Here is a 15,909-nt window from a genome sequence, read left to right on the forward strand (position 1 = left end):
CCTTTTCTCTCATGTAAGCTGCATCTGTGCCACAATGAAGCAAACCCCCTCCAACAAATCCATACTGAAGGCCAAGTCAAAGCACATAGAAACAGCAAAGTTACATTTAAATGAGGTGGCTGAGTTCCAAACTGAATCTTATTTGAATACACGTTGACAAATGGACTTTGCAACGTGTACAAACTGGCAGAGCATGTCCTCTCACACTCCTATTGGCACCATTTGTTAGTAATAGGGATAAGATTTTAGCGATATCAATACCCTTATTGATTCTGCTTATCGATTCAATTTTTTATTGATTCCCTTATTAATTCCTTCTTTTTAAAGTGAATGAATATGTAATTGGTCACTGGATCTGGATATCTCCCGGCGTAAGTATAAAGAAATAAGTAAAAATTGCACGTCATGTGTCGTTCATGTACAGTTTTGTAGTATGTTATTGACTCAAGTAGGCCATCTAGTGTCTCGAAGTGGTTATAGCATTATTCCAAGTTGTTTGGAACCTTGCCGTAGTTATGAAGCCAGCCATGAGCCTAACTTTTTTCATTTGCCTGAAGTATTTTGACATTTGGAGTTCTCAGTATTGTTTAAAAAGAGTAACTGTGATATGCCTGAAAGTTGAAATTCTACTCTGAAGCCAAAGTTATACCAATGTATGCTAACCGCTAGCGTATCAATGCAATTTCCTGTATACAGTAGCATCAAGCTAGCGCTATTTTGTATATTTTGAATGTACTGAATAGGAATCTCCTGTGAGAGAGTAATGTAGATTTCTTTGAGTGTTCAGTTCGTCAGTAAAATTTCAAGCTAGAAATCCTTAAACAGGGTTTTCTTGGGAAATGTTATCTAACTGCCAAGCTAAGAAAGCTGCAGCAGACTAGTCACATAAGGTCCTGCAACTCTGGCGTCGTGTAAAGAATCGATAAGGGAGTTGTTAAGCACAAAGGCTAACGATGTTGATGGATTGAAACACTTCTTATCGATTCTCAACAGGAACTGGTTTTTGATTCCCATCCCTAGTTAGTAATAATGTGTAGCACTGGAAGACTCAACACATTAAAGCAGTTATTTTCTAGAGTAAATAAAGAGTTTATCTGTGTGGATTTGCTGTGCAAAAAGGAGAATAGCATATCTGGCACATTTGCCTCAAAAAGCGAGGCGTTGACTTTCTCTGCCTCCCCGCTGCCACCAGTATTTTCCTCTTTCCAATACAGTGCGGAGCTTTAAGTATATTCCATAAGTTTCCCTAATACCACATGGCTGAAGGAATCTGATGTGTGTTTTGTATTAGCGATGGTTAAGACTTCAGCTGTATCCTCCAATTACGACCATTTGGAGGGATGCTGTGCAACCTGTGAGGTCTACCGCTCTGCAGCTTGGTCCAGAAATGAATTTGGCATGCTGGAGAAATGAGAGGCTTTAGCCACAGAGGTTAACATTCAACCCTTAAAGTAAAGTAAAGTAGAAAAAAATAGAAACTAAAACTTGTCTCGTGGATGCTTCCCTGTGCAACCTCAGGAGCTGTATGTTAAAATAAATGTGTGTTTTGGGCTCACTTTGTCATTAATTCACTTTTTTTTTTTTACTGACTGTGTCCCTCTTTGTGTGTCTGTGTTCAGGATGCCAGCTGCTAGCACCATGACCGGTGGGAGGGCCCTGCTGCTCTGTACGAACACTGACAACTGCATCTACCAATCAGTCAACGGGTGGGTGCCTCAGAATCCATCAGATTTATTTAAACATGACACACAGAATAAGACAGTAAACTACATGCAGCTCACACCACGTGTTGCCAGTGTTGCTATTTGTCATTGTGAGATTCCCCTTTCTGCTCTCTGTTTCGGAGTGATGCCTGAAAAAGAGGCTGTAAAGAGCATCAACTTCTTCTTTTTTGGATCTGTAAACAAGCTGTGCTGTGCACAAAGAGCAACTGAGTCAACCAGTAAAGGCTCTTAGTAACGGTCTTGTTTTGTCCCATCCAGGTTATGGTCACCTAGCTTATAACTTGCTGAAGAATATTGACAAACCTTGAATTGATGTTTGAATACAGTTAATCATCAGTAAAAAAAAATGTTCAAGGTCAAACACTTTCACTGCAAAGTTAAGAGGGAAGTAATCTGTGACACTCAGATAGTTTTGGATGCACTTCTTCATTCATGGGGCAGCGCAGGTCACATCAGTGATTTTCTTTCCAGTTCTTAATTTTGGGCTAACTCAGCAAAAAAGTGAGATCTTATCAAGTGTTTTTGTCTTATTTTCAGTAGAAAATATCTTTTTAGACTTAATAGGAGCCATATTAACCTGACCAGTCTATAAAATGTCTTGTTTCAAGTTTTTTTAAGACAAAAATGAGGTCTAAATTGCTTGTAACAAGTAAAACAAAATCTGCCAATGGAATAAGAGAAAAGTTACTCGTATAAAGACATTATTCTAGTTTTAAGCACATTTTTCTTCTTCCATCAGCAGATTTTCTTACTTTGTCCAAGCAACTCAGACCTCATTTTTGTCTTTAAATAACTCAAAATAAGACATTTTTCTGGACTGATAAGCTGAATGTGGCTCATACTGATTACATCAAGACAATTTTTACATAAAACAAGACAAAAACACTTGATAAGATTTCATTTTTTTGCAGAGTGACACCACATCTCGCCCCTGAATGCAGCACCGCTCAGCCTGTTAGAACAGTTTGTCTTCTGTGGTTCTGGAGGTAACTGTATCAGCTGAGGTTTAATGCATCACATTTTTAACTGAAGCACTGAGGTGCAGGCTTGAGGTTTGGGGTTTCAACAAAGCTAGATTCACATTGTGGTAATTTGCAGGGTCCAGCCTTTGTGAAATATGATCCAGAGAGTATATACCTCTATCAATTAGATCATAGCTATTTCTTTTGTCATCAACATCTTTCAAATCCTCTAATTTTTCATGCTTGGGATTTTAAAGTCCTGAAGTCCATCCAGAAGTGGTGCTTGGCCTTCACAGCTGATCAAAAGTGTGGTTTCTTTGATTTGAAAGCGATACTTTAACTAAACAGTTTTGATTTAATGATACTGTATCATTTGATTTAGACTTTGGAAAGAAAAAATAACACCCTACCAGTTCAGCTTCTCTCTTTTCTGTGCTGTCTTATTCTCCTACACATTCAAATGAGGAATACCCCTCTCCATTCATGGTCAGCTGTGTAACAATAGCAGGAATACAGATAAGAGCAGATCAAGGCTGGCCATCTGGCATCTGGATGCAGTGACTGCCCCCCTGTTGCCACCGTCTAATGCCTCCCTGACCACTCTCTATGGTCCCTTCTGTCGTCCTTGAAATATTCATCAGTGCCATTTAGATTATAATGAAGGGATTTGGGATTTAACCAGTAAGATTTGTATCATCTGCCACGTTACTGTAGTTCTGATGCTCAATGGTGTATATATTTTAGGGAAAATGTCAAACATTAACATAAAAATTATTACTTTTGTATGTCTCTTTGCCAGATTCAAACTGTTTCTGTGGTCCCCTGACTCTGTGTGAGCTCAGTGGGGCAGAGATGCTGTTGTGCCCTCATACCCCTTCCCTTTCCTGCACTCAATGACCCTCATGTCCAAGCTCCGCCCATTCTTGGCTAGACACATACAGTTCACATACTGTCCATTTCTTAATATCTGGCTAGGTCTTGTACTTGCTTAATCACAAACATTGTCTTAAATGGGGGAAGATGTTATTAATTCCCCGTCCATCTGCTCTTCTTTACCCACATAACCCACCCTGCACACTCCTCTTCTCCTTCACCAGGCTTTTTTCTGTTTGACCTACTTTTCCCCTCTGTTGCTTCATGCTTAATAGAAACTGCTGTTTCAACTGAGGGACACTCAAGACAGAAAGGGGGAAAGGGAGAGAGGGGTCAGACTAATAAAACCCAAACCAATTTGGAAGATACTCTTTGGTTGCCTTATGAGTGACAACATTATGTTATTTTTTCTTTTTGCTAAAGGTCTCTGAGGAAACTTGAATCAGTGATTTCCCCCAGAGACTCCTCTAATTTGCCCGACTGTTGGTTTTCACATCCAGTAACGTCATCAGAAGTCACCCATAGAGACAGCGTTTCCTCCATTTGTTGGAAATTCTATTATCTGATGAATGGTCTACAGGCCAGAACTGAGCTTTTAGGGTCAGGAAACGGAATGAAAAGATGCACGTCTACACTCTGGCCTCTCCCCTTCTGCTGTGTATACTTTCATCTCCTCCCCAGAAATAGCGTGTGTCTATAGCTTGTAAACTTTGACCCTCAAACCCAGAGTTCAAACAGTCATGACCCAGTAATCTTCCAGGAGTGACTCACTGCTGAAACAGAGGCAACAAACAGATGTCTGCTGTTTTAACAGGAATTCTTGTTTGCCTCATAAAACAAAGATCTGTTTGTGGATTTAATTGTAAGTGCTTACATTGCACTGCCAATTTCAAGAGAAACCAAGAGCATGATGCTTTGCTTTGTGCTCCGAGGCAGCAGCTTGAATTTCTACAAATTATTAGGGTTCACAAAAGTCAATGTATTTTCCCCTCATTCCACTGCTCCAAGTATAATCACATGGAGCAGTGGCTCAGTGGTTAGATCTCTGCATATTTTGTCTGTTTGGGTTTACATGTGCGATGGAGCTACACAGTCTGATACACAAACCCATGCTTACCACACTTTTAACTCCTCCACTTTTAACTCTCTCGTTAGTGCTGGAGGATTAAGACCACATTAAAGAAAGACAAATAGTTATGACTTTTAGAAGAAGTACTATAAGATTTAAGTCTTATAATTACAAGATTGAAGTTGGATTATCATGATGATCAGGATCTAATTCAATGAAAAGGAAGTCATAATCAAAAGCAATGGTTAACCTCTTAAGACCCCAGCTTTTGTCTGGTGTGCAATTTTTTAAATTCACCTTGCTATTTGGGATAAGTAAGACTTAGTGAGTCAAATAACTAAAGTTGGTCATTGAACAGGAATTTTGGTTATTTCTGTCATGAGTTCTCTATTAGGTGTGTTTGAGTAGTGTTATTCTACTTAAATACATTGTTTTATCACCAAAATGGGTGAAATGTTGTGATTTCACCAAAAGATGACACAAGCAGTGTCCCTAAATGTGGCTAATCGGTCAAAGTTATAAAAAATGAAGTATCATGTGTCTAAGAGGCAGAAATGTGATGTCCACATTTGTGGGCACTGGGTCTGAAGAGGTTAATGATATAATCTACAGAAGGATTTAAAAAAAAGTGGAGCATGGATCATTTTTTAAAATTTAACTCAACTAGCACACTTTTTAACATCTTTTATGATCATTCCTGCCAAACTGCAGAGAACATTAACACTGATCCATTACTAACAACAGTATGATATCAGTGATAGTGAGTAGAGAATACTTTTGTTGGTTTAGTTAATGGATGGCTTTTCTCTTTCAGGCTCCAGTGCTGTGGCTTGAAGGTCGGGGAGGCTCCGTCGCCTGCGGTGCCCCAGCGCCAAGAGGTGTACAAGCCATCAGGGGACAGAGACAAGAGGAGCACTGTTGTACCGACCAAGCGTCCCCTCTCCCCTTCACTCAGCCTGAGTGACAGCCCGGGTCCTCCTGACACCATGTTGGCTCAAAGGCGAGCCACCACAACCAACGACCCACGGACTCCAAACATGGAGAACGGCATGTGTGGTAAGCTGAACAACAACAAAAGCCCAGCAGGAGTCAAGAGCGCCAGCATCCGTGATAAGATTTCACAATGGGAGGGCAAAAAAGAGTCTGCCCCACTGACTTCTTCAGGGACATGTCCTCTTACCACGTCGCAAAAAGAAGCTGAAACTGTGAGGAAGAAGGAATCGAAACCTTCAGAATTCCAAAGGACAGACAGCAAGAAGTTTGTCAGTTGGGATAGACAGGACTCAGGGAAGGAGAACGTTGGAAAGCTGGGGGATTTGAGGTCTAAATCTCCTGAGGGCCAAACAAACAAGGACAGAGAAGTAATCCTAGAGAGGGGTTGTCGGGCTTCAAAGCCCACAGAACAACCTCAAGACAAGAAAACTGTTTTAACTCATGTTAAGAAACTGGAGAAGGCAACAAAGGAGGTTCCTGACAGACCTTCACTGGCTTTCCCAGGGAATTACTTCTGCCCTCCCTCAAAGGAAGAGCTGGAAGAAACAGAGAAGAGGGCCAACGAGCCCATTTTTGGGACTTTTGACGTGACCCGGCATGGTGGGTCCCGCAGGAGGAGAGGGGAAGTGGATTTAGAGAACGTGTACAGTGAGCCAGGTGCTCCTTCTATAAACCCTTTACCTAAACCTCAAAGAACCTTTCAGCACCACACACCTCCCACCACTCCTACTTCAGGGCCAGGCTCGGGGAAGGGACGGAGGAACTTGCCTCCTCTGCCCTCCATTCCTCCACCACCTTTACCCACATGCCCACCACCTGGAGTTTGCAGAAGACCCTGGGGTGACAAACCTCGAGACAGCAATAACAGGTGAGAAACTGCCTCATTTAGCAGAAACTTGGGCAGTTTGTCTGGCTTAATGCTAAGAAGTTTCTATGTTTCTAACACATTGTGTTCTGGTGTTTTTTTGTGGCATTACCATTGACTAATAATCACTCATCACATGGTATGTCTACTACTAAATTCTTTGAGGTTTAACAAAAATAAAGTGTCAAAAATCTATTTACTAGATGTGTTAAAAATTGACCCTTTGATGGGAAAAGTCAAGTATCATCAACGTTTATATCTCAACCAGAAGAAAAGTCAAAAGATCAACATTCAGTTGGGTAAATCCTCCAGGGACCCAAGTTTCATAGCAGTTCCCTCGCCATTAATAAGTCTAGACCAAAGCTGTTGACCTGCTGAAAAGCAGATATTTTTATGTCAGAGACACAACATGACAGGTAATTTTTGCAAAATTAATTGTCATAACTCAAAATCCAAATTTACAGAAGTCACAGTGCTCCTGTGCACTCTAAATCAACCAGTGATGGTTTTGTGTGAGTCCTGCAGCCCCTCCCCCAGCATCATCTACCAAAAACTAGGTTTCCCACATCTGCTGTAAATCAAACCACCACTGACATCATCCTGTTTCTAAATATCTCACAGAATGAGCTCACTGGTTGGATCTCAGGAATGTACACATTAACTCCACTCATTCCTCTTTCCAATGCTCTGCTGCAAATGGGGGGACAGCAGTGTGCGTCATGTCAGAAAGGCCTCTTTGATTTTTCTAGAGTTTTACTCTTGACAGCAGGAGTGGTTGTGCGAGGCCTTTGGCTCTCACCAGATGACGTGTCAGGCATTCATTCTGGAGTTGGATTTTCTAAATGTAAAATGTGTCTAGCCTTACAGTATGAATCAGATTCTTATTCATTACATTCTGTCATGAGCAATTAACATGCCCAGTTTGTGAAGAGTACTATACTCATATTCTCATGGTTACAGTCAAACAAACACAGCTCTGTAGGAAAAGCTGAAAAATGTACACTCTGCAGTATTGGAGCACATCTATTGTTCGCTTTCCCTGGTGGTCTGAGTTCTTGTTTGAAGCTTGGCGTGGATCTGTTACATTCCATACCATATGTGGAGGCCTCACTCAGCACAAGTGTGCTGGGGTAAGTCCTGTGTTTGGCAAGGCCGTCTCTCTCTGTCTCTTTTTTCAGTGTGCATTTTTGAAAGTGTGACAAATACTCTGAGTTGCAAGTTAGTAAGAAACACTTGGAACTACTCCCGTTGTAATGCAATAGCTCAACAATCAACCTTGTCTTTTAGAACCTGATATGGAGAGGAACTCTTTCTATCAGAAAGAGTTTGAGTCAATTTATAGGATGCTCATATAAAGTGGATGTAGTCTCTTGATTTATGATTTGAAGTCAGTGCATATGCGATGAAGATCTTTATTGTTTTGGGTTGTTTCCTTTGTAAACATCTTCCTAAAGAAGGTGTGGTCTACATAGCTTGTTTCAAGTTGTTCTTCTTGTACTGATATTATCAGTGGTGGACTAAGTACTCCAGTACTTGAGTCAAAGTACTGAAACTCATGGTCAAATCTTACTCCACTACAAGTAAAAGTTGCTCAGTCAAAACTTTACTCAAGTTAAAGTACTTAAGTACTCACTTTTTTTTAAATACTTAAGTATTCAAAAGTAAAAAGTACATTTCCTGCTGTCAGTACATTGCGTTCATTGTCATGGACTTGTTATCTTGTTGAACCATTTGGCTAAATGGCAACACAACACGTGGCTTAATACATTTGTAAACTACATACAATACACCCCCCCCCCCCCCCCCGCATTTTTTCCACTTTCTGTGGAAGGTGATGTTAATCCCTAAAAGAGTGGTTAGATTTCTGAAATCTCAAACATGGAGCTGAGATGTGGCCATGAGTAGGTTGGTTTCTCAGCTTGGGTTTCTCCTGCCATCACCAAGTTTGATTTGAACGAAGGTGGGACAGCTTGCCACACAAAGTGAGGATGACATATTTCTAAATCCATCCCAGGTTTGAGCGACTGTGATTAGTTTCTCTCTGTGACAAGCAAAGCATGTGACCAATTGCAGTTAAGGAAAATAAACAAACAAAAACCTCAACAGGTGACTACAAATCAATGCTGAGTAAGAGGAACAAGTAACAACAAGCTTTTTAGAAATGTAGTGGAGTGAAAGTCAAAAGTTTCCCAAAAAATAAATACTCGAGTACAGATACACAAAAAAGTACTTAAGTATGGTACTTACGTAATTGTAATCCTTTACTGTCCAATGCTGGATATTATTTACTCCAAAGCTAAATAGAGACAAAAACTGAGAAGAGGTTGTGGGATAGATATGATACAGAGGAACCAGGTGAGGAGTGGGACCTGCAACCTGCAAAAGTGTCGTATAACACCATGGTCTTCACTTTGTAACTGATAGTTTAGCTAGGAGCCAATCATCAGTAAAGAAGTGCTGGTTAAATAACTCCAACGCTAAAGCAAAAAAGTAAAGTGAATATGATGACATGGATTTTTGTAGGGCTGTTGTAGTGATTTTGCACTCCACGTGGGGAAGCTATGCTTAATAGGTGGCAACTGTCTTATTTGAAGTGTATTCATGCATGAGGAGAAACACACAACCATGGGTGCTTGTGTGCACTTTACTCTGCTGGGCTATAATCTTTGGCTATGATTAAACACAGATGTGGCCATTCTGAAGTGCTAACAAGCAAGAAACAACATCAGGTTTAAAAGTATCAAAAAGCACGCAAACACTCTGAGAGATCTTAGAGAGATCCATCAAAAATCCCTCCTTCATCTTCTGTCTTTATGTTTGTCATGCAACCAGCCTTAATCTTTGTGATGCTCTGTCCACCAGGAAGTCCTACGAATTTGAAGATCTGCTCCAGTCGTCTACAGAGAGCTGCAGGGTGGACTGGTACGCTCAGTCCAGGCTGGGCCTTACACGCACTTTATCAGAGGAGAATGTCTACGAGGACATAATAGGTAAACAAAAAATATCAAAGTTGAACACTGGTGGTGAATTTGTTTGAAGATAAAGCAATACATGCTGCAGGTTTCCTGATATCTGCACCCCTCATACTCTGTATGACCCTTTAGCTTCATATCAGTCATAGCGTTCAGTAACAGAGGTGATGCAGGGGCCAGGCTGTCTTTACCCTGCTCTGTTTTTACTGCTCCACTTTTAATTTAGAGCCATGCTGCTTCATTTTTATTAAAAAATGTTACTTATAAAAACCTGACCTTAGTTCCTACCCCATTATCTGGAGTGTTGTGGCAACCCCACCTCGAGCCAGTTTCATTTCATTGGGTACAACAGCAGCATTGTGTGGGGTCATGCCGTAGTGGATGGCTACTGTAATAATCGGTGCAATAGAGGGACATGTGGATGGCTCAGAGCCATGGCACGTTACTGGTAATTACATCACCGTGTCTTTGGCTTTCCTCTCAGGTGCTCATTTATAATGTGTGCTGCTTGTTGTGAGTGATACTGGAGCCATGACTCAGCTTTTTTTTATAAATTAATTTCCTAATTTTTACTGTAATATTTTGCTTTAAAATGCCCAGACTCTCTTCGGAGCACTTCTGCTACCTCCTTGAAAAAAGAGTTGCGAGGACAGGTTCTGGTATCCTCTGCGTCTTGTATGTCTTCATGGAAACCTGACTCTTATCAACACGCCGTCCACATGATGACTGATAATGTTTTCAGATGGAGAGGAAAGCAGCTGTCACCACCGCTCATATTCAAACGTACGCTGCAATGACTGACGCACACACACTCACATGTGCACAGCTGATGTGTGACGTTGTCGGCAGCCAGCAATGTGAAAAACACACTGATCCCTTGTTTTCCTCGGAGGGAGAAGGAGCGGGGAACTGAACGTCCCTCTTTATCCTCCTACTCCTACAGGTCACATCTGGTGGATGGATTGATAGAGCAGAGAGGAGATACAGAAAGACAGAAACAGAGGGAGAAGGAGGTGCAGGTTTTGGATAATGAAACTTCCTCATTTATCATAAGCAGGGGAGGATTCATGACTAGAAATACATCCAGCTTTTGCTGTGCAGGTATCTTCTCTCAGTGAAATATGAGCTGGATAAGCCAATTACTGACTCTTGAGGCTCATCACATCTGGAGTAGAATCATCTCAAAACAGAAAATGGTCTTTGTTTGCTTCTAGGAAATTTTGTCTAGTGCTAGTGTTAACTTCTGGTAGCTTTCAATTTGTAGTCGAGAAAAAAATTAAACATTTTTCTTTCTGTAGATCCTCCCTCCAAGGAGAACCCGTATGAAGACATAGAGCTGGAGAGAAGTTGTTTGGGGAGCAAATGTGTCTCACCTGCATCCTCATCACCCATCCCTGACACACCAACCAAGGTAACAGATCACACGTACATTCATTTAAAAAGTATGTTGATTAATTCAAAGCAGTTTTTTGCTAAAATTATTCTTCAACTGAACTTCAGCTTTCATCCAAGCCTGGCTTCTTCAGACAAAACTCAGAACGACGAAGCTTTAAGCTCCTGGAACTTCGCAAAGCCGGCAGGGACACTGGCATCTCCTCTCCTTCCCGTATCAGCCCGCCCTCCACACCCAGCAGCCCTGACGACACCCCCTGCCTCTCCGGAGACCCATACAATCGCAGACGTAGGAAAATCCCAAAGGTATGAGAGTCTGAGACGTGTCAAACAAAGCTCGTCCTGCTCTGTCTTTGATTTATGATCCCATTTGTTGCTCAGGGGAGGTTCAGAGCTGGTCGACTGATGCTGCACTCATGTCTGAGGATGAGTAAGGCAGGGGAAAATTTTCTGATAGATATTCCCCGTGGAGGGCCTCCCAGAAGCTTGTATTGAGATGATCTTGGAGATTTTGTTTATTAGTGTAAAGAGCTGAAGATGACATTTCTTTCCCTTTGCCTCCAGATGGTGCTGAAAATCAACGGCATCTTTGAGGCAAGGAGAGGGAAGAAACGTATGAAGAAGGTTTCTCAGTCCACAGAGTCCAGCTCAGGGAGAGGTGAGGCTTTATGATGGCCAACCATGACAAAAACACACTGATGTTTGTTTTTACTTTCATTATGCTTCACATTATTTGTTGACAAAGTGAAAGAATATGAATGCACCATTCTTAAGTTGCAAAAATATGATCCGCAGTGCCTTATGGATGTCATGTTAAACTCCTATTGAGTAATTTCAATTAAGCCATGGAAGGATAGAATAGAACTTTATTGTCATTGTAACGAGTACAAGGAAATTGAAGTCACAGCAGCAATCAAGAAAACAAAAGTAAGAAAGTGTATAGAAAGTGCAAAAAATAGATGATGACAGCTTGTTCATCATTCCCCAGTTCAGCCAGCCTCCACCTCCACAGGGTCCAGGACTGAGCTTCTTCAGTCATGCTCCATCTCTGTCTCCTGTATCCTGTCTGCTCACAGCAGGTGAAGCTCTTCCAACGTGGTGTTGGTGTCTGGTGTTAGCTCCGTTAGCCATATTTGTGAATAGCATGATGCTACTCTGCACTCTGGTATTCCCTCTGTTGGTGGGTTAGCACAGCTAGCTCGTCCATCTTATTGGAGATAGATCTTACGTTCCAATAACGATGGATGGAAGGACAGGTCCATGTCGTCACTTCTTAGCTCTCACCTGAGAACCATCATGTTGTCCTCACCTCCTTCTCCTCACCTTGTGGGAAGACATCAGGCCTTACATCAGTTAGCATTGACATGCTACAGGCAGCTAACAGCTGAGTTCACATGTAAACAATGCAGCCATGGTTACATGTAGGATTTCCAGACAAACACAGGAGCCAAAGTAGTAAAAATATCGCTGAAGCCATAGAAAGTTTGGTGTCCATGACCAACAAATGAGCCATACAAAGTACTGATCCACTCCAAATACAAAGATTACGAAAAAGAGACAAAAAAATTACAAGAAACGGACAAAGAGGAGAGAGCTGCTGCAAAACGCAGCTATAGCCAACAGGGCGGCGCCTAGCAAAGAACACGAGACTTAAGTTTCTTTCTACCTCAGGTAATTGACAAGGAGGCGGCAGGTATACTGCCACTGGGTTTTCATCTTTTTTTCTCTTTCTATTTCAGTGACCGATGAGAATAGTGAGTCTGAAAGTGACACAGAGGAAAAACTAAAAGGTAAGAAGCAGAAAATGAACACACATTCAGTTGCTACAATGAGGAAGCCTGGCACGATAATCTAATAGATTGGTGTTATGTGTAATTTTATTAGTTGACAAAAAAGATTGGGATCTTTGTTTTCTTCCTTTCATTGTTCCATTGTAAACCAAACAGTAATTCACAGATGAAATGGCAGATAGCCCTACATAGTAGCCTTACTGAGCCTTTGTTCATAAGAACGCATGACATGGGTGTATCACATCAAAAATGCTTCTCTTCACCTCTGCTCATAGCTCACAGCCAGCGCCTGGTGTCGGTCCAATCCATGCTGAGGCAGACAGGGCGGTACCGGACGTTGGAGAGGGACCTGATGGAGTTGCAAGAGAGGAAACTCTTTGAGTATTTTATCGTTGTTGCTCTCCACAAGACAAAAGCAGGAGTCCCGTACCTGCCAGAAGTCACACAGCAGTTTCCTCTCAAGGTGAATGTGACAAAAGGGCCTTCCTGAGAGGATGAAATAAGTATTTTTGTTGCAATCCTTCAGACATCTTTACACATATATTCATTTACACATCTTCTCTCTTCTTCATCTAGCTGGAGAGGAGCTTTAAGTTCATGAGAGAAACTGAAGACCAGCTTAAGGTCATCCCTCAGTTCTGTTTCCCTGATGCCAAAGACTGGGCGCCTGTAGACAACTTCCCCAGGTCAGTCTGAGTCTCACTGCTGCCTATCACAGCCCTCCAACTCATAAAAAAGTGAAACACAACAGGGACACAGGAATTTCCCAGCAGAGTGGTAACTGCTTAGCTGTCTTCCTCGCTAATTACAACGTATTAAAGAAGAGGCCCTGAAAAAAACGACCTGGTGAAAACGAAGGCTACTACCAACACCAATAGTGATTACAGGGAGAAATGTTGGATTTAACATCTGACACACCTGTTTTGGTATCACAGAATCACCTTTCTGTCTTTCTGAAAAATGACCTAATTACCCCACAGCTTCAGGCTTAACCTCTCAAAATGTGAATTGTTAGAATAACGTGATAATGTGTGTCTTGACAACTACAGCTAATAATTACCTAAGGTTTGAAGGGTGAGGGGGAAACAAAACACACACCTGCACGGAACAGGCTGACACTCTTTCCTGTCAGTAAGGTCCTCACAGGTCAATAACCACCTTTCAGGTTCAGCTTAAAAGATTCTGTGAAGATATTTGCAGAGTAAGCTTGTCCTGAGGGTTTCACTCTCCTATAAGGTCATGCCTTTGTTTTCCAAAACGACTGGTGTGGCCTAGAAGTTAGGTTTTGTGTGATTTCAACAGCTCCAAATATTTACCTGCATGTCTGAGTTATCGTTTCTTTTTTTAACTTGTAGTGAGACGTTCTCTTTTGTCCTGACTGGTGAGGATGGAAGCAGGCGGTTTGGATACTGTCGGCGATTGCTGGTATGCACTTTTCAGCCCCTTCAAAGTCTCTGTGAAACACGGGCTTTGCTCTGCTCCACTGGTCTAATCCTGCAGAAGTAGTTGGGTGAGCAGTCTTGTGACACTCTGGTGTTTTGATTCTGTCTTTCTCTTGCTGTCTGTTCACAGCCCAGTGGCAAAGGCAGGAGGCTCCCTGAGGTTTACTGCATCGTCAGCCGCCTGGGTTGCTTTGACCTCTTCTCCAAGGTAGATACGAAGAACCAACATAAACACAAATGCACAAACTTCACTCGGCATACATGCATTGCATTATATTAATTATGACATGGGATTGCAGAAACGTACAACCACACCTCCTGGCTACATAGCAGTACCTCCCCCGTCACCCACAGAGCCCCACCCACGGCCTGTTCGCTTCACTTTCCCACAAATCCTCATAGCTTTGGCCTCAGCACAGAGACACATGTGAACTGCAGCTGATGTGGTTTCTGCTGTGGAAAAAGGTTCCCTGTACAGAGCCTTAATTTAAATGCACATCGACCTATTTACGTAAATATCTGTGCACACGCATTGCTAAAACTGGATTGGTAAAGTTTCAGACATGAGCAAAGAAAAAGCCGTTAATGTGCTATCGTAGATCTGCACCGCATGTACCAAGCTCTGATGATATTCTGGATGTGTTTCATGTGGGTCAGATGAGCTACACATTAGTTTAATAGTGCACAGATGTGAATTGTGTGTGTGTTTACAGAGTTCACATGATGGATTCAGGCTGTTAGCCATTTACTGTACTGACTGTCAACAGTGTTTGGCTGTCTCCACAACCCATGCACCATTTATTAATATCTGATGGCACATAAATCTACTGCCATATTACTGTCAAACCCATTGAGGTTACTGTTTGTTGTCCAGTGTTAGCTTGCACATGTTACCTCGATGGAAAAGTAAAGGAAAAGGAGTTCCTGGTGTTTACATGTAATGTGCAGTCACACAAAATCCAGCTGAGTCAAACACAAAGTTGATCATCCCTCTATCACAATTTAAATCCTGTCTTCACTTTACTCAGGTAAATATTTGCAGTTGTAAGAACCATGCTTTTTATGTTCTCCAGATCCTGGATGAAGTGGAGAAGAGGAGGGCTATCTCTCCTGCTCTGGTGCAACCTTTCATGAGAGGCATAATGGAGGCCCCCTTCCCTGCTCCAGGACGGACCATCACCGTCAAAAACTTCCTACCTGGTTCTGGGACGGAGGTAAGATTCTTTCAGAAAAGAAAAAAAAATCACATTAGCTTCTTTGTGCGTAAAAAGAATTGGCAACTCTTTCTGTCTGTCTCTCTAATTTTTGTTTTGCTCCACAGGTGATCGAGCTGTGTCGTCCCTCTGATTCCCGACTGGAACATGTGGACTTTGAATGTCTCTTCTCCTCCTTGAGTCTACGTCTGCTCTTACGTGTGTTTGCCTCTCTACTCCTGGAGCGCAGGGTCATTTTCACTGCTGACAAACTCAGGTTGGCTCCAGTAACGCTCTTTTTTTCTTATTTTTTTTAGCAAAGGGTTCAAAAATTATTATTGAAGAGCTTAGAGGATGTCACAGTGAGACAAACAGTCTGAGGAAAAGAAGGTCCTGACCGAGGGTGAGAGGAAGGAATGCTGTTGTGTTATACAGTCGCCTGGGGAACAATCACTACTCCTCTGGAAAACTGTCATGGATGCCAGATAGAAGGAGTTAGAAACCAGAGGATGACTCCATAAATAACACGTGTGCAAAATTACGTTGTCTTACACCTGGTTAACATATGGGCCAACAGAATCAGTCGTTTATTTTTGACCTGCTTCACGTTTTCTGTAAGTTTCCTTCCTATGTG

The 15,909-nt window shown here is 41.9% G+C and overlaps 1 protein-coding gene across 1 annotated transcript in view; it reads left to right on the forward strand.

Annotated features, from left to right (window-relative positions):
- Window positions 1–15,909, forward strand: part of LOC141796916 (DENN domain-containing protein 2A) — a 39,249-nt gene that overhangs the window by 19,544 nt on the left and 3,796 nt on the right. Inside the window, exons 2-14 of the mRNA XM_074678248.1 lie at window positions 1,620–1,706; window positions 5,443–6,489; window positions 9,349–9,476; window positions 10,757–10,869; window positions 10,959–11,156; window positions 11,415–11,508; window positions 12,590–12,640; window positions 12,916–13,103; window positions 13,217–13,326; window positions 13,996–14,065; window positions 14,213–14,290; window positions 15,156–15,296; window positions 15,404–15,552. Coding sequence (XP_074534349.1) covers window positions 1,621–1,706; window positions 5,443–6,489; window positions 9,349–9,476; window positions 10,757–10,869; window positions 10,959–11,156; window positions 11,415–11,508; window positions 12,590–12,640; window positions 12,916–13,103; window positions 13,217–13,326; window positions 13,996–14,065; window positions 14,213–14,290; window positions 15,156–15,296; window positions 15,404–15,552 — 2,453 coding nt within the window. The 5' untranslated portion in view covers window position 1,620. The remainder of the gene's footprint in view (window positions 1–1,619; window positions 1,707–5,442; window positions 6,490–9,348; window positions 9,477–10,756; window positions 10,870–10,958; window positions 11,157–11,414; window positions 11,509–12,589; window positions 12,641–12,915; window positions 13,104–13,216; window positions 13,327–13,995; window positions 14,066–14,212; window positions 14,291–15,155; window positions 15,297–15,403; window positions 15,553–15,909) is intronic.

Source organism: Halichoeres trimaculatus, unplaced genomic scaffold, assembly GCF_033239565.1.
Source record: "Halichoeres trimaculatus isolate MK-OKI-2021-1 unplaced genomic scaffold, fHalTri1.1 fHalTri1_scaffold_10, whole genome shotgun sequence".
NCBI classification, from domain to species: domain Eukaryota; kingdom Metazoa; phylum Chordata; class Actinopteri; order Labriformes; family Labridae; genus Halichoeres; species Halichoeres trimaculatus.